The 22,644-nt window shown below is 39.8% G+C and overlaps 1 protein-coding gene across 3 annotated transcripts; it reads left to right on the forward strand.

Moving 5' to 3' along the window:
• The first annotated feature begins 438 nt into the window (after positions 1-438).
• On the forward strand, positions 439-22,209 carry LOC145453397 (insulin-degrading enzyme-like). 3 transcript variants are annotated; one of them, XM_080331370.1, is made up of 24 exons: positions 439-646; positions 2,081-2,149; positions 2,216-2,352; positions 3,026-3,129; positions 3,196-3,299; positions 3,889-4,058; positions 4,886-5,121; positions 6,132-6,221; positions 6,280-6,445; positions 9,997-10,119; positions 11,086-11,239; positions 15,159-15,384; positions 15,446-15,581; positions 15,641-15,732; positions 16,016-16,126; positions 16,397-16,517; positions 17,517-17,609; positions 18,113-18,223; positions 18,281-18,437; positions 18,890-19,025; positions 19,091-19,238; positions 21,484-21,618; positions 21,677-21,753; positions 21,979-22,209. In XM_080331370.1, the coding sequence occupies exons 1-24, from the start codon at positions 597-599 to the stop codon at positions 22,078-22,080; spliced, it is 3,048 nt and encodes a 1,015-aa protein (XP_080187496.1). In that variant the 5' UTR covers positions 439-596; the 3' UTR covers positions 22,081-22,209. The 3 variants fall into 3 exon arrangements, with proteins under 3 accessions (XP_080187496.1, XP_080187497.1, XP_080187498.1); XM_080331371.1 differs by having other exon boundaries at positions 509-657; XM_080331372.1 differs by lacking the exons at positions 439-646; positions 2,081-2,149 and having other exon boundaries at positions 2,216-2,348.
• Positions 22,210-22,644: the final 435 nt, after the last annotated feature.

The raw sequence follows: 22,644 nt of genomic DNA on the forward strand, positions 1-22,644 counted from the left end.
TATCAGAGCATTGGAGCAGTACAGCCTAATGCGGGTTTCGGGCATACTCCTGATAACAAGGCTATTGAAAATGTCATTAAGTCAAATTAAATCATCGTTAGATTTACCGTTGAATATTGGAACAGATCTATAACAACTTGAACATAATGATTACTGTGCCATAGCAATAGAAATGTCCAATCGTCCTGTCTGGCGATCCCTTAAAGGTGTTAAATTGAACCATAATATCAATTACATTCTTCTCAGCTATATTTTACTCGTCTGGGGCCAAAGTCACTTATCATATTTCTAGTTCATAATGCGTAACAGTCATCTCTAAGCGAGACAAAACATGCAGTGCATTTCGATATTTAGCGACATCTAGCGATTTTTGATACCAGTTTTAGCCATTTTCTTCCATCCGGAGTTGGCAACACATTCCATGTTGACATTCGATTATCACTGCCTGGTCACCCTGGTGCATTGTATTGTATTGTATACTTGTCGACCGGTTTTTATTGCGCGCTGTTACTACTTATACAGTTTACAGTATATGTTTTCTTAGCGCTGTGCAACTCGAAGTGAAGCTGCGGAAATCACTTGAACTGGTTCGTTGGATGGTATTTGCGATTGGCTTCCGTCGGTTTAGCTGGGAATTTGGCAAAAGGTACCGTACATGTATGGTCGTTGTATTGCATATATTTAAGTATTGTTTGTATTGTAGCTTTTGATGATAAAGCTGGGCATTAAGAAACTGCAGATACTTACTTTCAAATTCTATACAGTGGAATGGAATAGGGCCTAGTACCAACCAGGGTTGTAATGACACGACTCATCTCATGACTCAACTCGACTCGAGTCGTGAGATGATTCCACTTGGCTCGAGTCATTTTATCAAAATGCAAAGATGACTGAACTTTGACTCAAGTCATTGAGCGTGACTCTGCGCACCAAGTCATATGGCTCAAGTCATTTTATCAAAATGCAAAGATGACTCAACTTTGACTCAAGTCTCAGACGACCGAGAGTGACACTTCATTATAATTTCGAAGAACAGTAAAGTAACCAGTAGCCACACTGTTGGTATTTTGCTTATTTGGTACTGGTAATCGAAAATGCGATTACCAGTGAACTCGACCAGAAACTGTTAAAAATGAGGAAATTAGTATATTTTGAATGTGAACCATTCGTTATCACCAAACAGAGTTATAAAAAGTGGTTTTAACAAGACTTCAACTCGAAACTGATCAGGCAACGCAATGACTTGGACTCGGACTTGAGTCATAATACCACGACTCCGACTCGACCCTCTGCTTGCTGACTTGACTCGGTGGTGAAATTAAAAATCACTCGACTTGACTCAAGTCAAAAGTATGAAAGTGAGATTGACTTGTGACTCGGAGACTTGTGACTTGGTTACAACCCTGCCTAATACAATTGAATGCTGAAGCCCTTCGAACTCTGCACTGTTAATCTCTTGTGGTGTGAAGAAGTTCACGTACTAAATTCAATCTGTCACTCAAAGAAAATTCTCATTACATGCAAGCAATTGCGGAAATAACACCTTTATTTCTCCCCGATGAACCAAGTGAACCCGATACAGAAAGTGATAAGCTTCTGTTTGTCACAGCAATTGTGGTCACTAATGCAATGGTCAAGCATAATGTAAATTATGTAAAGATGCACCAGTGCTCTGTACAGTGTACGTGGAGGTTCTTCATATCTCAGCTTCAGTTCAAATTACGAATTTTTGGTCACAACTGATGTTTTTCTTAACAAATGTATTATCGATTGTAATTTTGTTGCCATACGAACCAAAGGTAGGTATCATCATTCGTAACGTGTCATCAGTATCAGTAGTATGACCCTTGAGTGTTTTGATTATTTACGGGTAACCTGGATGGTCTTATTTCACAGTGTGTCAACACATTTCAGTATGGTTTCCTAATTACAGTGAACTGATGTCTGTTTATTCAGCCCGGAATTGATAGGTATCTTTTAATGATCATTTTCAGTAACTGACTGAAATATATGAACGGGAAATTGTGTTTCAGACTTCCAGTAATATATCATTTCATATCATATTATGTTCATTTTACAGAGCAAATTTTTCTACACGATACTTGGTTTGTCAGATGATGGACATGACAAAAACAGAATTTCCTAAAAGGTAGGCTACCGTGTACGGTTCTTGTTTTATTCAAATTTATTTTCGTTTTGACGAATTACTTTCCAGGGTGATCCAGTCAATTGAGAAGTCGAAAAATGACAAGAGAGAATACCGGGGCCTCATCCTCCAAAATCACATGAAGGTGATGTTGATAAGCGACCCTGACACCGATAAAGCAGCCGCCTCACTTGATGTGAATGTAGGTACGAAACATGACGCAGGTCCCAGTGTAGCCTATAACATAGAATTCAGTTTATAGATACGTTTTGTCTCGACATGCACATGCCATAAACATTGTTGAAACCTGTCATATTATCTGTAGCAATCTATAGCACAAGGTGTCTGAGGTGGTCAAAGTGGTGTGTTGCTACTTAAGTAGAAATAGCAGTAAATTTCTGCACATTTACTAGAAGTAGCAATTTTGAAGAGGCAACAAAGCTAATTCAAGTTGAGGTAGAAAATGAAGTTCTGAAAAGCAGGCCTACTTGAGTAAGTAGTAGGCTACAAGTAGGCAAAACCTACTTGAGTACTCGGAAAAAGGAGAAGTACTTCGTTTTTGACACTGTAGGGGACACTATATCATTTTTGCCAGTTACTGGAAGCTAATGAATCTAATACTTTTGGAAACATGTGACAAAAGTTGTATTATATTATTCTTTGTATTAGGGTCATTACAGTAGATACGACAATAATGTGCGGCTTCATGTTAGCCGTTGCTTGGTTCCAGATGTTGCTCCTCCTCAATTGCAGCTGGCAAAAGTAGCAAACCTATTTAAAATAGGCTGGTGTTCAGTGTAACCACATGTACTGAGTTCGCCTTCACCACTTATCACATTGTTGTACATGAGTCATTATCTATTCCCATTTGTATTGTAGGCTTCGAGTCAGATCCTCACGACCTACCGGGTCTCGCTCATTTTTGCGAGCATATGCTATTTCTTGGAACGGAAAAGTACCCGAAAGAAGACGAGTACTCTAAAGTAAATTGGATATTGTGTTATATTTTAATTTTGCTATCGTAATTCAGCAACTCCCATATTTTTCAGTTTATTAGTCAACATGCAGGGTCTTCAAATGCGTATACCGACTGTGACCATACCAACTATCATTTTGATGTCGGCCATGAGCATTTGGAAGGTGCTCTCGACAGGTTGGTATAGCATATTTGTTGTTATTGCTGCTGCACGAATACTACACAATGTTTGTTTTGGTGCTGATGAACTTGAGTGATAAATAGGTATATCATATGCTTTAGTAAGTAAACCATTCTTGCTTCACCCTGCTTGCGTTCGGTTTGATGCCTGTATAGCGTTTACTTGGAATGATTGCCGACAGCTTGCTAATCTGTATTCGTAATTCCATTCTCAAAATACACCATATTTTATTGACTGAACTTCAGTATAGTGAATGTCCATATGCTGGTGTCTTGTGTTCAAATAATGAGATTTTCTTCCATCCATTCAAATATCGTGTCTGATTTGTGTAAAGTTAGCTTATTGAAAGTAGGTCACGATTGATCTGTGGGTTGGTGTCATTAATTATGGTATTTGGAGTCTTATCTCATTTTTCCAGGCACAGTAATATAATCTATTTAGGCGTTATCTTTTTGAAGGAAGATATCAGGTCTTCTAGGGAACTGCCTTTTGAATGGTTGTCGTGTTTTGGCAAAAACAGCGTTTCTTCATATTCTCAGTGATGTGTCGTGTGGCTATCTTGAACTGTATCGCGATATTTTTCAGATTTTCTCAGTTCTTTACATGTCCTCTGTTTGACGCGTCTTGTGTTGATCGCGAAGTAAAAGCCGTGAATTCGGAACACGAGAAAAACGTCATGTCCGACGCGTGGCGGCTGCAAATGTTGGACCGCGCGACAAGCGATCCTGACCACGTCTATGCAAAGTTTGGAACGGGTATAGAACCATAATACGTGTTTTTCTTTCAATTTCACCGATATGGTTAAGATTGACAATGTGTATCGTGTGTTCCCAAAATGTGATCGCAGCCGTAGGCTGTCAAATAATGTCATTGCTGGTACTTACGTTACATACATTAGTACAAGTAGAAGTGGCAAGTTCCCAGTTAATAGAATGTAAGTATTTTAACCCTAAAAATGAAAACTGTTATATTAGAAGTGGATTTACCAGTAGTCTAAAATCACCAGAGTAAGTAGTGCCTCTTATCATAGATAATGCGCGATTTGAAAGATTACTGTGAATCTTGAAAACTAGTTTAACACGGTATTTTACAGGCTGCTGTTTTGTATATGGTGTGATCATTAGATTTTTCCCTGGGTCTTGATGTGGATCCTGGAGCCACAGTGCGGTTGTGATGATTTTGTGTAATATGCATTTGACGGATTGCATCACAAAATTTTGAAACTTGAAATGTCGCTATCTTTGGGTGCAGCGAGCGTATAATCACTGTAAAAGATTTCATGCTGTGACAATTTTTAGGTATGCTACGTATACAGTTGCTACTGGTTGCTCAGATATATTTATGCATGAATGCAATATCTTTCAACCCTATCTTTGCTTGTGTTCTACTATTCTGTGGTGAATCTAGGTGGCGTGACATTGGTATTCGCTAATCTTCACGCTTTTTACTCCCTCACCTGTATAGTTTTGATGAACTTTTGCATCAATCACGTTTGTGATGAATTTTGACAAAAAATTGCCCGATAAAATTGATATGTAGCTTGTCAATCTTGTAAAATCATTGCCGTCATTTACATTATCAGGTAACATTGAAACGTTGGATTCGTGCCCGAAAGGAAAAGGTCAAAACGTTCGTGACGAACTCTTGAAATTCCACAGCCGATATTACTCGGCTAACATCATGGGGTTGTCTGTGATCGGTCGTGAGTCGCTTGATGAATTGGAGAAGATGGTGACCGGTATGTTTTCGGAGGCTGTTAATAAAGAAGTGCAAGTTCCGTCTTATGATGCGTCACCGTACAGGAAGGAAGACATGGCTGTAAGTGAATTAGTCATTTTACCTATCGGTCCATAACCCTTTATTCTCGATTTTATACATTTTTTTATACATTTTTTGTTATTCCTAGAATAAGCACTGTTACTCAAACTTATATCATGTGTTATTACAATATGGTACAATCATTATCAATATATAGCAGTGAATTTCTTTTCAAGACAACTGCATGTCATTGCTTTCCTCTGTACGACTTCTATTCGGATGTCTTGCATTTAACTGACCAATAAGACCACTTTATGAGTTCAAACCATGACCTGTTCCGACCAAAGACTGGCCTGTAAAATGGGTATTCGCGCCGGCTAGGTAATCCGCACACCACGATATTGAGTTGGTAACAAAACTGGTGGTGCTGACTTGCTCTCCTAGCAGTTCCTCCGTATGTCCATCGTCAAAGCACCTCAATGGTGCAAATCAAAATAAACTGTTTCCTATGTGCCGATACTCTGATCAAGCCCAGTTCCATGACTTCATTACAATGTGATTCTCCTTACGAAGGTGGTCGAGGTATATAGGACAGGCCTTTTTCGTGCAACATCAACTCCAAATACAATTTTGCCTTGTCTCACCGCAAGGAAAACGTTCATGATCACATGCAGATGTTCTTGATCTTGCTCTGAAATGCGGTCCGAAACCCGTTAACCATCCGCAGTCTACACTGACACGCAATATTGACGGAATATCTAGATTCAGCGATTCCATGACCATACACGTTTTACTTGAAATATCAAAACTGCCAGATTCGGGAATAGCAAATCTGATATATAATGCCACAAATTCGAATAACATTCATCAATCTGTATGTGAGAAATTCATCAACACGGTTCAAGGAATGTCAACTTCAGCTATGACAAACAGTGTATAACTAGTATGTAGTATGTTTCTTGGTGATACTAGCTTGATTGTATTTTCAGAAGTTATATGTAACAAAGTACAATGACCTGGAATCTACAAGTGTCCAAGTTTTAACAGCAGTTGATAACCAATATTTACAGAAACGATGCATCAGCGTCCCGGTAAAGGACATTCGTCTTCTCGTGCTGTCCTTCCCGATTCCTGATTTATTTAATTACTACGATTCAAAGGTAACACTCGCATATCACCGCGCCGTCGTGTCGCTCAGTAAATCTTTACCTCTCTTAGCCAGAGCATTATATATCGCATCTTATCGGGCACGAAGGTTGCGGCAGTTTGCTGTCGGAATTAAAGAACAAGGGCTGGGTGAACTGGCTGGTTGCGGGACCGAGCGGGGGCTCGCGCGGATTCGACTTTATGTCGATTCAAGTCGATTTAACGGCCACCGGAATAGGTATGTTTACTAGGGTTGATCATTACGCTGGATTTGGATTGAACTAGAACCCGACTCTGGAGTAATTTTTGGATCTGGATTCGTCATTGAGATCCGGACTTGAAAATTTCTGTCTGGAAGTCAGTCTGGGAATGCCTGTTCACAGATTCCGCTTCTTCGTAGTTGCGGCTATCCACCGTGTTTGTCCTGTAATTACCTCCTCTCTCTCTAATCATTCCAATCAATGATTTCTGGAGGTCAATTAGGCATACCGGTAGATAGGGTTGTAACCGAGTCACAAGTCAATCTTACTTTTATAGTTTTGACTCGAGTCAAGTCGAGTCATTTTCAATTCACCACCGAGTCAAGTCCGAGTCCGAGTCAGCTAGTAGACTGTAGAGCAGTGGTTCCCAAACTTTTTCGGTGTGAGGGCCAAATTTAGAATTTCAGAGTACGGTCGGGGCCGCACGAATACTACGGCTATGAAACGGACCCAAACAGTCATCATGGCTATTTCGGAGTGGTTTTATCGTCCTGGTGAGATTTCCAAACTGTACACTGTTTACCGCTACTTATCTGCTACATTGGGTGTCCGTTGAGTGAATCAGCTTTTCTCGCCTAAACGCGCGAAGCCCGAGAAATTTCTTTAGTTTCATGACTGAATCGGTCAATATGATCTGGAAACGCATGTATTGCTATCAATTTTCATCCTGTATCTGTTCATGTAATCTGATTTACCGGTAGAGGTGAGGGGGGTGTGTTTGAAAAGGTATAGGCCCCCTCAATAGTAATTAAACATCTCCGGGAGTATACCCGTTGGCAGGAACGTCAGGACCCCGGGCTCCCATAGGGTGATAAACTGACCCCGCATCACGTTGTTCGCTTTTGCCAGGAAATAAAAGTTGTACTGCTTAGTGAGACAGCGCGACGTGCGAATATTTCGATAATTCATGATAAAATCGGTGAATAAGATCGGGAATTGCATGGTTGTCCTCTTTGCCCATCACGCAATCAGATTTACCGGTAGAGCTGAGTGAGAGGTGTCTTTGAAACTGCAGACCCTGTAAAATTAAACATCTTCGGGCGGGCGGACCCCTAGGTATAACTTCTTTACATGATGTTATTTCGTGACCTCCTGTCTGCTATATCAAAAAATGTAGAATTGCCTAAAAAACCTACTAAACTGAAAGATCACACGATTTCAGATTGGTATTTCTTCACTGGCATATTATTTTCTTTCCTGCGGGATGGTATTTGTCTTGTGAGGTTCAGATTGCCAAGACAAGAACATTCGGCGCCAGTCATTTAGGCGCCTATATGGACAATTAAACCTATATGTATTTGTATATAATATATAACGAAGTTTTGGGTATTTCGTAGTCTTTGGTCAGCATAAAAGCAGTCCTTTACGGCCAAGGCTTTCTCGCTGCCAATCGTTCTGACACACTTCTTGGAGTCACATGTTACATGGCCTAAAACTTCGTCTTGGTGCGTTGTGGTGCGATCATGGCCAACGCGGATATGCCCATTTCTAAAAATCTTGCGAATTTTTTCTTGGACAAGAGTACCCAATAATCAAGATATGTGGCGAATTGAAATCGCGCAAAGCGCGAAAAAGTTGCATAAAAAAGTTACATAAATTTTCAAAAAATACTCTATAATTTATGCTAATTAACGAAATAATTTTGGGCCCTCTTCGATCTCGGCCCCCCTCAATTGGGGGGTTTGGGTTGCGGCAGTTACGGCCCTGACTATAGGACTACCAGTTATGCTGCTTTTAGCCGGCTAAGTAGTATGCATCTCGGCGTATTCAACCGTGAGTCACGTGTTGTACATCTAGTTATCACAGGGTTACCACTCGTCCTCTTTTAAGATGATTTGTCATCTTTTTTGATTTTTTCAAAGTGTCCTCGGAGGACGCCCAAATGTCTTCTTTTTTGAGATTTTGTCTTCTTTTTGAGGATTTTGGTTACATATAGGGCCAAATTCGACTGATATACACTAAGTCAGCACTGTAGGAACGCTACGGCGGCTATTTCGGGAGCCGGGAACCTTTTTCCAGTCAACCACCTGTTAACGTGAAAGAAAAACTGTATTTTCTGGGAGTTGCGCCTCTTTCTTTTTTGGTTAAGCGACCACGATGTGGGAAGAATTTACCATTTTTTCAGGATTTTCCTCCGTTTTGAAAGTTATCAATACATATTTATATCTATAGATACTGCTCGTTCAACTGGAAAGTTAGGGCACATTGCATTGACACAGCAGTGACGTAACGTTAGCAGTCTATACTCGCAACTTTTCTGCAATTCTATAATTAAAAACTACAGAGGCCAAGCCAAGCAAGAGTATTTTATAAATACAAATTTTATTTTTTGTCATAAATCGATTTCTCAATATATTTTTGGGGCCGCAAGAAGGCTATCTGGGGGCCGCACTTGGGAATCACTGCTGTAGAGGGTTGAGTCCGAGTGCTAGTGTTTTGACTCGAGTCCGAGTCCAAGTCATGATGTTCAGTTTTCAGTTCAATCCGGTTCAACCCCCTTTTACGACTCTGCTCGAGTGATATCGAAGGGCTCGCATTCATAATATAGTAATTCTCCTCAGTCTTAACAGTTTCTGGCCCTATTTACCAAGTATCAGGACTGATAGACGAAATCCCAATCATGTAGTAACTTTACTACTCTTCAAAGTTGCAAGGGAATGTCTCTCTTTGCCGTCCTAATCTCGAGTCACATGACTTGATTCGAGCCGTGCACAATGACTCGAGTACAAGTCAAGTCAATACAAAAATTGACTCGAGTCGAGTCAATTGACTCGTTTGAAAGTCGAGTCACCAAAAAAATCGCGACTCTATTCAGACTCGAGTCGAGTCATTGCAACCCTGCCGGTAGATGAAACTCGATTACAAGTAGGAGCCGATTTCGAAACATGGCAAAACTTCTTGAAGTAGAAGTAAGCAAAAGGTTCTAGCAGTACTCCAAGTAGTTTGAAAACTTAGTTGTCATAATCTGTTGTCGGTTAATTGCCAGTGACACCTTTCAACATTGCAAAATGTATATTACAGACTAACTCAATGAATGGCGCCATAAACGGGGCGTTTTTCCAACTTATAATCTGTCACCGCTATTCAGTGCCAATATTGTCTGATTTTTAGGACTCTTTCGCTCGAATACATGATGCAAAACTATGATCTGAAATGTATAGATTAAGTGCTTTACCTCAAAACCTGTTTAAATATAAGTGGGTGCTGTTTAAAAGCGTACCCTCTTCCGTAAGTGCAGCAAGTAGACAATACATACTGAGTAGAAGTAATAGGAGTTACTGGTCATGTATGGTTATAGAGCAGTCTACTTGTGATTTTTATGTTTATATGTATTGAGATTGAGCTAGGTGTCCAAATTTGAATTCTGATCTTTTGAATAAACAGACTATCAAGATCGGTTTACGCTTGCTTGAACAAGAGGCTGTTTTCACAGAAACGGTTCATCGCATATGCTCAACTAGCGTGTGGTATCAATTTCCGACTGCTATGTTGAGATATCGTATTACAGCTGCTTCTTGTGCATCTGCAGATCACGTCGATGACATCATTATGATTATGCTGCAATATATCAAGTTGCTGAGAGAAGAGGGGCCGAAGGAGTGGATTTTTAACGAACTCCGAGACGTTGCCGCACTGTCGTTTGATTTCAAAGGTATGCTGTTGCAGTTGTGCTCAGTAATGAAGTATCACCTTATTGAAGTAAATCTCATCCACTTAAAACACTTACTCAAATAGTTGGATGTATAGTTTCAGTACTCTCAAAAAATCATCACTCGTCTCAAATCATTACAGTTAATTCTCGGTTCGGACTTGAGTATGCGTATCGTTCTGTCCAGCCCCAGTCTTGAGCAGATTTTGTGCAGTTGGAAACTCATTTTCCTGCAACACAATTCCTGTATTACAATATTTGAAAATAGCTCGGATATTGAACTCAGAGCCTTTGCTATCGTGACGATGTAATCGATGTACTGTGTAATTTTTTAAAGCATTAACAGGAAATTTCTGGATGTGTTGATTTAAAGTAGGGTCTTTTGAATTTGAGCGCTCTCCAGATTTATTATTCTAGTGACCAGGGTTGTAACCAAGTCACAAGGTTCCGAGTCACAAGTCAATCTCACTTTTATAGTTTTGACTCGAGTCAAGTCGAGTCATTTTCAATTCACCACCGAGTCAAGTCTAAGTCAGTGAAAAGAGGGTCGAGTCCGAGTCATAGTGTTTTGACTCGAGTCCAAGTCATTACGTTCACTGTTCAGCTTGAGTTCAATCTGGTCGGAAATACCAATAATGTGGTGACTTTACTATTCTTTACTACTTTACAATAGTAGCCTAGTCTGTCTTGGTCGTCCTAGTCTCGAGTCAAATGACTAGGTTCGAGTCATGCACGATGACTCGAGTCAAGTCGAGTCACCAAAAAATCACGAATCGAGTCGAACCCGACTCATTACAACCCTGCTTTTGACGAACTTTATACTAGGCACTTGCACGCCAACAATCAATTTCACTTTGAGTAAAATGGGTTTCGAACTTACCACTTCCATGTGAACACTATCCGCCACAGTTATCCTTAGTTCCAATTATTTTTGCCGACTTCATCGCGACAAATGTAATGCTATTTCAGACAAGGAAAAGCCAATAACATACGTAACAAAACTGTCTTCGAATATCAACTGGTATCCGATGGAAAAAGTTCTGACAGGAAGCGTGCTGATGAAGGAAAATAATCCTGAAATGATCAAAACGGTTCTCGATAAGCTCACTCCGGACAATATGAAGTATGGGTCACTGTAGTTGGCAGACTTGAACGCAATTGGTCCATCGTTGGATTCTGAGTTTCTCGATAATTATGTACTTGCATCGTGAATATATATATTCGTCAAACTTCAAATCAAACCAAAACCGTAAGAGAGAAATTTTGATCGCTTCGTTATCCGGAATATTAGCAACAATTTTGATTACCGTAATTTTCCTTGTATAATTCGTTCCCATGTATAATAAGCACCCTTAAAATGGCGTGTTAATTCTGGGAAAAAGCCTGTACTCTGTACCCATGTATAGTGCGCACCCTGCATTCGCAGTACATGAATAGTTATGTTTTAGTATTTGATGTCATTCTGTGTTGCGATGTCACTGTTGAACAATCATGACATAACGATTTGTTATCATTATACACTTAACGGCATGGTCTCTGAACTATAGTAGATAGCGGCCAAAGCCCGCGAGGTCCGCGACGCGATAGTTCAGGCCAGCGACATCTTGCACACGACGTCTATTACAGATGCGATTCCTCATGCCAATGATTATGTCGTGCGCACCAGGCCTGTTGGAGATGGGACTGTAGTGTTCAGGCCAGCGATTACATCTTGCACACATGGTGCGTTGTATATGCGATTGTTCAGGCCTGTCGTTAACGCGACGAACCAGAGCGGATGGACGCGCGCGTGCGTGCGGAAATCAATGACCTAATTTTGCTCGCTTACAAACGGCAAACCAGCTCACTAGGGTGGAGTGAAAAAAAGAAAAATTGGAAATTCAAAAAGTGCCTTTGATATTTGGTCCCAAATCTCAAATGAATTACTTCTATCATAATTTCAGGTTCTTGCGCCCTCTAGTGGCCGTGCAATTTCACCGAACGAGCCAAAAATAGCTAATTTTGCCATATCTGGATAACCGCTTATGCTAGAAAGCTGATATTGGGCTTAAAATCTGCGGAAGCAGCATGTTTCCATCTCACTTCAATAGAACTTTGTCTTGAAAATGTACAGAAAAAAAGTTACAAGCCAATTATTGATTTTTAGACCGCCATTAAAATGATGGTTGATTTTACCTAGTTTGCAATGCCAATTTGTATGTTACAATTTGTTACATTGCTGCTTTAACAGCAAAATCTTGTTTGGTGGACCAATGAGTTGATTTTTATACCAACCTAGCATAATTTTGATCAGTAGAGAGAATGATTAAACTTTCATCATGTTACATGATATGATGATTTATGATATGAAGTTGGTGAAAAGGGTATCTTCCTGTTCAACTCTACAACAAACGATAGGCCAAGATTAAAAAAGTGAATCAGTTGCAGTAAATCAGCTATATAATTTATATATTCATGTATGCTTTGTTGAAAATGATGATTTTCATATCACTTGAGACATTGTTAAACTGTTTTATATATTATACATATTGTTCAAGCTGATGTACTCATCTTTGGAGTATTCTGGAACTTTCATAGTCAACCTCAAGTCTCCCAGTAGAAGTGATGATAACTCAGTTTGAAAGTGTTCTGGTTTCTGGTGTATCTTGGAGTTGGTCTTAAAATACTCTGGTATATTGATGTTAAAACTGACTCCTCCATGTGTAGTATCATAGGCCGCTGCCTGTATGAAAAGGTCTCTGTAATATACTTTGCTATGTGTGTGAATTGAACTGATATTGTCTAGTATAAGTACAGATTCAGAATTTCATCATGTTCTACTTATAGCGGATTGTGGTTTATCATATGTACAAGTACTACAAGTAATTGACATATTGTTATCAGGAAAAAGATCCAAGTCTGTTGTTGCTTGCAAGAAGTTGCATTGTGGAGAAACTTTTCAAAATGTTGATGGTTTTCCTTCTGGAATCTCCCAACTGAAGACAGTTGAAGACAGTTGTTCGATCACAACTAAAGTGATCAAAGTTGAGCATACCCTCATTCACTTGTCCTTTAGTTGGGAGTATTCCAGAAGGAAAACCATCAACACTTCGAAAAGTTTCTCCACAGTGCAACTTCTTGCAAGCAACAGCAGATTTGGATCTTTTTCTTGTTATTACTTGTACATAAACCCCAATCTGCTATAAGTCGAACATGATGAAATTCTGAATCTGTACTTATACTAGACAATATCAGTTCAATTCACACACATAGCAAAGTATATTAAAGAGACCTTTTCATACAGGCAGCGGCCTATGATACTACACATGGAGGAGTCAGTTTTAACATCAATATACCAGAGTATTTTAAGATCAACTCCAAGATACACCAGAAACCAGAACACTTTCAAACTGAGTTATCATCACTTCTACTGGGAGACTTGAGGTTGACTATGAAAGTTCCAGAATACTCCAAAGATGAGTACATCAGCTTGAACAATATGTATAATATATAAAACAGTTTAACAATGTCTTAAGTGATATGAAAATCATCATTTTCAACAAAGCATACATGAATATATAAATTATATAGCTGATTTACTGCAACTGATTCACTTTTTTAATCTTGGCCTATCGTTTGTTGTAGAGTTGAACAGGAAGATACCCATTTCACCAACTTCATATCATAAATCATCATATCATGTAATATGATGAAAGTTTAATCATTCTCTCTACTGATCAAAATTATGCCAGGTTGGTATAAAAATCAACTCATTGGTCCACCAAACAAGATTTTGCTGTTAAAGCAGCAATGTAACAAATTGTAACATGCAAATTGGCATTGCAAACTAGGTAAAATCAACCAACATTTTAATGGCGGTCTAAAAATCAATAATTGGCTTGTAACTTTTTTTCTGTACATTTTCAAGACAAAGTTCTATTGAAGTGAGATAGAAACATGCTGCTTCCGCAGATTTTAAGCCCAATATCAGCTTTCTAGCATAAGCGGTTATCCAGATATGGCAAAATTAGCTATTTTTGGCTCGTTCGGTGAAATTGCACGGCCACTAGAGGGCGCAAGAACCTGAAATTATGATGGAAGTAATTCATTTGAGATTTGGGACCAAACATCAAAGGCACTTTTTACATTTCAAATTTTTCTTTTTTTCACTCCACCCTAAGCTCAGCAGGAGATCGCTTGCTGTTGTGCAGCGCAGACGACTCTCGCAAATTGGCAACACGCTTCTCACTAATTGGCAGCTCGTAACACTGATAATAGGAATTACTGGGCAGTGGGCACGATGGCTGAATGTGATGCGCGATTAAAACAAACATGAAGAAAGGTGTGATTTCAAGTTATATTTCGAGGGAGATTTTTTTCCAGGCTTGTTGCACCCATGCATAATACGCACTCCCCCGATTTTAGGACAAAACATCGGTAAAATTTTGCGCATTATACATGGAAAGCTACGGTAGTAAAAACAATCACACATACACATTAATATCAGTGTGCTGATATGGACGGGTGCTGGCGATATCATCGCTAAGGTACGGCAAATACATACATAAAAACATGCGAAACTAATGTGAGATTACAAGTTGTAGAGAAATTCTTTTTGCGTACATAAACTTGGATTGGTAACCTTGAATAAATGTCAATTCTAACTTCAGCGTTACTGTGGGTAAAATCACAGACCGTTTAATTCGTAATAATGTAACAATAATGATAACAGACAAGGTTTGAACTATACTCTACAAACAATGTTTGTTTCATCACTGTCTGATTACCTATGGCAAGCTGCTTTTTAACACGTCCATTTAGCAGCTCCTCGTGAACAATGCAATTTACTGCTCTCAATTTAGAAACAAAATTTATACGCCGAAAAAGATTGTTTAAACTTTTGGCTCGGTCCGCTACAATCTTTTCTACTTCTGAATTGGCGCATTAGGAAAAATAGTTACCCACCCTTGGCTTAATAGAGCCACCGGCATCGTAAAAATGCAATTTTATCAAGCAGATGTGCCATCATTGCATAACCTGAAATCCTCAATTTTCCATATCAGGATCGCCGTTTTATCGCAAGCCTACAAAGGAAAGACGGATAAAACAGAAAAATGGTACGGGACGGAATATTCCTTGATGCCCATCGAAAATTCCCTATTGGAACGGTGGAGGAACGCTCCTCTCAATCAAAACCTCCGCCTGCCCGACATAAATGAGTTCATACCCACGAAGCTGGATGTGAAAGAACTTTCCGAGAACAACCCAGACCGACCCCGCCTGGTCAAGGTAGAAACTGCATTTATAAAAAGAATTGAACACACTTGATCTTACTGTGACTTTATCTAAGAATGACGGCTATTCCATGGTCTGGTTTCGGCAAGACGACACCTTCAAACTCCCGAAAGCCTGCGTTTTCATGGATTTCTACAGCCCGTTCGCATACGTAGACCCGCACCATTGTAACATGCTGCACATGTTTGTCGGTAATATTAGCTAAACTATTTGCCGTGAAGTCTCGTGATTTACCTTCAAAGATTTTCAGATTTGTTTGAAGACGCGCTGAACGAGTATTCATATAACGCTACGATCGCCGGACTTGCGTACGAGTTGGAGAATACAAGAAATGGAATGATGGTATATGTTCTATGTTTATTTCCATTCGCGATATGTTCCTACCAAACTTGCTTCGAAATGAATGCAGGATAATGTGTTGGCTTGTAATTGCGGTTTGGTCTTATAATGGGTTAAAGAGTATTATCTCTATGTAGGTGCTTATGATATGTGCTCAATCGTAAGACTTACATTTCCCCTAAATTTCTTACTGTCTTGCTATGCTCTTCTGCTGTAGTTTGCCCTCAATAAGCTTTTTCCATGCCAATATTTTAAAACTGTTAAACAAAACCTCGTTTTATCTCAGCTTTACATCAGCGGGTATGAAGATAGGCAAGCAGTTATGCTCGATAAGATCCTCGCTAAGATTACGGACTTCAAAATCGACCCGCAAAGATTTACGGTGTTAAAGGAATTGGTAGGAACTGTTTTTGGTATGATTTCTTGAATTCTATTCGTACCTTTCAGTTTTTGTTGTCTTCAAAGTTTACTCTTGATAGCTTGCGTTGTCATGTGTATTTGTCTAGAATAGTGGTATCTGAAACCCCATTGACTACACTTGAAACTCATTTAAAAAATGTGGCGATGATGGAAAAAATGTGGTGCATTCGTGTGTTTTATGAATAATTCAGATGGGAGCGAAATTTAATGTGAAATTGGCTGATAATGCAGGCCGGTTCGCTTTCAGTACCAAAGAAGTCTTCAAAACTTTGCTGTGGAACAGCCGTACCACCACAGCATGTATTACAGCACGGTGCTGAGGTCGGAAGTGGCCTGGACCAAACGGGAAAAGTACGACGCCCTGCCAAGTAATGGATAAATTATAATAGCAGTGTTGGGATCAAGTCACTACCTTCGAGTCACGAGTCATTTCGAGTCATTGCACATTTTGACTCGAGTCATGTCAAGTCAATCGATTTTCAAAGGTGACTCGAGTCAAGTCAAGTCACTCGATTTTTGGAGGTGACTCGAGTCAAGCCGAGTCAAGTCAAGTCAAGTCACGAGTCAAGTCACAATTCAAATCAAGTTGTCTTTTCAAAGTATGAGGTACGCTACTTCATGGCATTTTGCTAGCTGTCTGTAATACAGATTGAGTGGTCATTGATTTTGAACCGATGAACGAATATAGGGTGAAATATACAAGCAAGAAGGCGCTGTATCGATCACATATAAGTAGAACTGCTAAACCTCAGTTTATAGTTACCAGCCAAGATAGAGAATAGATACGAACTGATAAGATGCAATACATTACGCATTTACAAATCTATATGATACAATTCGAGTCAGCGCCAATGGTTGAGGACGATATAAACTATATCCGAATTCAGTTTCAATAAAACAATAGGTTTGGTTAAGGTAAAATCAGAGAACAGAATTTACTTTACTATACGAGTTTACGACAACCTAAGCTGTAAGCTTCGATCAATTATTTTGCGGTCAATTCATTAGTGAGAGAACAATGGAGGTTCAGTAAAACGCACGATCATTAAATGATTGGTCGCTCTCACGGGTTACACCAGCGTATGGCGAACAATTCGAACATATGCAAGATGCAGTGATTTTAATCAAAGCCGATTACTTGATGACTTGAAATTGACTCGTGAATTTTGCTCCGAGTCACGAGTCAATCCACATTTCTGATAGGCTGAGTCAAGTCAAGTCAAGTCATTTTAGCAAAGTGACTCGAGTCAAGTCAAGTCATACGAAAAATGTGACTCGAGTCTGACTCGAGTCAAGTCATGACTCGAGTCATCCCAACACTGTATAATAGCGCATCGCCTTGGCTCATGACGTGTCCTTTGTTTCAGAATTGACCGTCGATAATTTGAACAAATTTATACCCATGCTGCTTTCGCAACTTCACGTCGAGATGTTGTGTTTTGGGAACTTGACCAAAGATGGTGAGCTAATAATGTCGAGGGTTTTGTTACCGTTCAGAGCCAGGGTCTGACCAGGACGATACGAAGTTTGAAATATAGCGTTTCCGGGTAATGCTTTTGTGAACGGGTCATGCTGTTGCCCTTATAATATCTCGAATCTTCCTACACTAGTACTATAGAATATATTTATTTATGTATAAATAAATTCTAAGCTCCGCAGATAGTTACAGTGTCAAATCGAGTTGACAAAAAAATTGTGACTCGAGCCTTTATTGATTTTAAACAACGCGTACGTTGCACCTATTGTGACTAAAAGTTAGTTTACCGACTGGAATTGTCGTATTGATACTTTCTTACCAGCATTCGGGGCCTTGAAATCTCATTTGTTCATATTGCATCGTTCCAAATGTTGTCACATTCAAGAAGTGTCACACAAGGCTACGGACGTTCACAAAAACAGCATTTACTGAAAGACACTCGATTTTGCCGGACTCTAGTTGGTTTTTACGATTGTGTTTCCACAGACGCACTAAAAGTGGAGAACGCAGTGATGGGCACATTGAGAAAAAAGTCATCGACACGTTTTCTGCTGCCATCGCAAATTGTACATCCCAGAAACGTCGAACTGCCCCACGGTAAGGTTTGGTACGGCGATGATTTGACTCAAATGGTAACGTCTCAACTTCCGACAGGCTCCGCGTACGTTTACAAACAGAAGCACGAGTTCCGCGAAATATCGGCGGTACACGTCTTCTTCCAGATCGGAATGCAAAACCTTCGCGAAAACGTTCTGCTCGACGTCATGGCGCAAATCATCTCGGAGCCGTTTTTCAACGTTTTGAGAACCAAGTAAGTGTGTCTACTGTCTATGGACCGTGCTGTTGCAGTCTTCTATTGGGTTGGATTGTACGACACCCACACCTCTACGTTGTTCCCTGGCAATGTAATATGCGAGCAGATTCTAGATGCTGACTCTGCATTGATTTGCGCTTCTGAGTATTGGCTAGTCAAGAAAATGCCACCTGCAATTTCGCAAGTAACGGTAACCACTTCGGATCAATTGCTTAAAGTATGCGACCCCTCACCAAAATGTACTTGCATAGACTACCCAAGTATTTTTTCTTCCAAACGTAGTTATGACGTATCTTGCAAATCACTGAGTACTTCAACTTGTAATTGAGTATAAATTTATGATGTTATTTTTCTACTTCTACCAACGCTATTTTCTCTTGGATGCCTGTTAATGACCCTCTTCAGTTGCGTCCATTGAACTCTTTTGGGTGAATATATTGCTCGTTCAGGGAACAGTTGGGATACATTGTGCACAGCGGCGTTAAATGCAGCAACGACACGCAAGGACTACGATTCCTGGTACAGTCCGACAAATCTCCGGAATATTTGGAAGCCAGGGTGGAAGCGTACGTCGATCACATCTCGGTAATTGGATACATATCTAGAGGCGTTCGGTGCGCGAATGCTATCGGGTGCGTTTCTCCATTTAGGAAACGTTGGCTGACATGGATATCACCGAGTTTGACAAGCACAAGAATGCTTTGAAAACAAAGAAATTGGAGAAGCCGAAGAAATTGAAATCGCAAGCCGTGCGATACTGGGGCGAAATATTATCCAAACAGTACATGTTTGGGCGGGGTGAGTAGGAATTTGCATACTCAGACCAGTGATCCAATGACTTTAATGCAAAGTTATTTCGAGCAGTCATTCCATATTTCTGTTCCCGATTGGCTTCACCTGACGTGGTTGAGATGCTGGGTAACCTTAAACTACATTGCATCAGGCAATGCCAACACTTTGCCACAAAAACACAGATCATGTTAATTTTCAATATTACGTCGTGGACGGCAAGAGGCTTGATCATTATTCTGCAAATGTCAGTGATATGAAGTATAAGAGTTACAAAATTGACTTTTGGTTATTTTCCTCCCCACTTTTTCAAAGTAAAATTTGTCTTGTATTACCTCCGCAAGTGATTATGTTTTTAGGCTACTTTCCATTTTTTAGGAAAAAGTAGTCTTTACGGTTTGAATTTTGGAAAGTAGAAAGTGGTTTTGGAATTGGTTTGCGTCACTATATAAGTAAAAGTGATCGTCACAGGGTCGTAACCAAGTCACAAGTCAATATCACTTTTATAGTTTTGACTCGAGTCAAGTAAAGTCATTTTCAATTCACCACCGAATCAAGTCCTAGCCAGCTAATAGATGGTCGAGTCCGAGTCATTAAGTTTTGACTCGAGTCCGAGTCCAAGTCATGTTCAGTTTCCGGTCCAACCCACTTTTTCTACTCTGCTCGAGTATTATAGAATGTCTTGCATTCATAATATCGTAATTTTCCTCAGTTTTAGCAGTTTCTGGCCCTATTTTCCAAGTATCAGGACTGATAGACGAAATACCGATAATGTGGTAACTTTACTATTCTTCGAAGTTACAACGAAATGTCTGTCTTGGCCGTCCCAGTCTCGAATCATGCACAATGTCTCGGGTAAAGTCGAGTCGATACAAAAATTGACTCGAGTCATTTCACGCATTTGAAAAAATGACTCGAGTCACAAAAAAAACGCGACTCGAGTCGAGTCATTACAACACTGGATCGTCATATAAGTACCGTGGGAATTGGCCTGAATAACTGAGTAACAGCTGAATATATTTTCGACGATTGTACCTATTTGTAGTGTCATCAGGTCTTTTGTGTTGGTCATGAAGCAGTGTTGGGATGACTCGAGTCATGACTTGACTCGAGTCCGACTCGAGTCACTTTTTCGTATGACTTGACTTGACTCGAGTCACTTGACAAAAATGACTTGACTTGACTTGACTCGGCGCTTCAGAAATGCGGATTGACTCGTGACTCGGACCAAAATTTACGAGTCAATTTCAAGTCATCAAGTAAATGGTATCAATCAAATCAGTGTATTTTGTGCATATGGTCGATTTGTTCGCGATACACCTGTGTCACTTGTGAGAGTAACCAGGCATTCACTGAATGTACGTTTGAATGATCCTCCATCATTACATCACAAATATATTGACCACAGACGAAATGATCACAGGTTACGTTGTCGTAGTAGTAGCAGTAGTGGAAGAATAATAATACAATAACAATTAACGTATCTATGTTTCTTGGACGGCTCAGTGCTAACATTGCGCAGTGATCACCTTTACCAACCCACTTGAATGATTCAAATCCATATCAATTTGTTATAACTTCTCGAGGCTTCGTATTCGATCCTATTGGCTTATATTAGAACAGACTGTAGCATAGCTATACAGTTAGTCGCTTATTTTATTTGCGGTTCTACGTGTGTGTGATAGACGCCTTCTTGCATGCATATTAAGCTTTATATTAGTTATTTGATGCAAGATAAATGGCAAATTATTCTGTCTTTCACACAACTAGCAAAATGTAATGACTTTGAATCGTCACTGATACTTCGAAAATTCAATTTGACTTGAATTGTGACTTGACTCGTGACTCGACTTGACTTGACTTGACTTGACTCGAGTCACATCCAAAAAACGAGTGACTTGACTTGACTCGAGTCACCTTTGAAAATCGATTAACTTGACTTGACTCGAGTCAAAATGTGCAATGACTCGAGATGACTCGTGACTCGAAGGTAGTGACTTGATCCCAACACTGTCATGAAGGTGCATCTTGCAAGATCAAAAGTAGCTTCCATGGTCGAACTGGGGAAAGTATGCAACCTCTTGTCAAAATCTACTTTTCATACCTTTCTTTCACGTGAATTAATTTTTACAGATCTTAGAAATGATTACTTCTATTTTAGAAGCAACGCTGACTGCTTTGATCTCCTGATTTTTCTGTGGCAGTACGATCGGTGGTTGTGTTAATGCTATATACCCTATGTTTTCATATGCAGAAGAGATTGAGGCCGAGGAAATTTCCGCGATAACAAAAGATGATGTCATAAAGTTCTACAACGACTACCTCAACCGCAAGGGTGCTAAAAGAGCGAAACTGACCACTTACATCATCGGAAAGCATATTGACGATTGTAAGTTTGCCTGCTTACTCTATCCGGTAGTTCAGCGGTACATTCCGTGCTATTTCAGGTCCATCTGAAATTGATACTGCTAAACATAATAGTCTACTGCAGGAGGGTCTTCTTCAATGTCCTGAACTACAACCTGTAAGTATATTGAATCTTGTCAGTGGTACTTTAGAAGTAGCAGGGATAGTCTTGAATGTTCGTGCAATATACAGGTATTAGAAATAAGTCTTTTACTGGGTACATATTGTTCCTATCCGCCTATTTTTGAAACCTGCTTGCTAGCTTGCATGCTTATCGAACCTTTGTTACAATTATGCGACTTGAATGGTTTCTTTTCTGACATCACAATCTTTCATTTTGTAGTCGGTGCTGATCGAAGACATATCAAAGTTCAAATGTGATTTGCCTCTTTTCCCGAGACTGGAACCATACATTGATTTGTCTCAAGCGACCATTGCCGATTAGTTCGAAACATTATTTAGTATTAGAACAAAGTTTTCTACTCGTCATGCTAGCTGTTTTATGAATTGACTTTGAAAATGTAATTTGACCACTTGAGATTCATCTTTTCAATAAACATCCATGAAATGACAATTTGACCAACTGCTATCTGCCAGTGGATCACAGCACACAGCTAGAGGGTCACAGCACACACGCGTTAACGAAGAACAACTACCATATGATCAGGACTGAATACAAGAAAAGGCATTGCTCTATCAAGTATGCCGGACCCCAATTGCGGAACAGCATCTCGCCTGCTATCCGACAGTCGTCGAGCATGTCCGCAGTCAAGTCGAAATACAAGCAATTTCTTCTAAATCAATATTAGCCAGTCTTCAGGATTACCGGACCACGACCTGTCATCGACCTCGCCACATGCCACCTGATTTTGTCGCTTGCGTCTTATATTCTCTGCATTACTCTTCATTCAGTGTGCATGCCTCTTATTCACTTCGCCTAGGCTAAGGTGGGTGTCTGATCTTAATGGCTACTCCAAGTTGTTTCGACACCTTCCTATCTTTTGATTGT

This window comes from Botryllus schlosseri, chromosome 13 (assembly GCF_051294905.1).
Source record: "Botryllus schlosseri isolate E-star chromosome 13, Bs_hap1, whole genome shotgun sequence".
In the NCBI taxonomy this organism is placed as follows: Eukaryota; Metazoa; Chordata; class Ascidiacea; order Stolidobranchia; family Styelidae; genus Botryllus; species Botryllus schlosseri.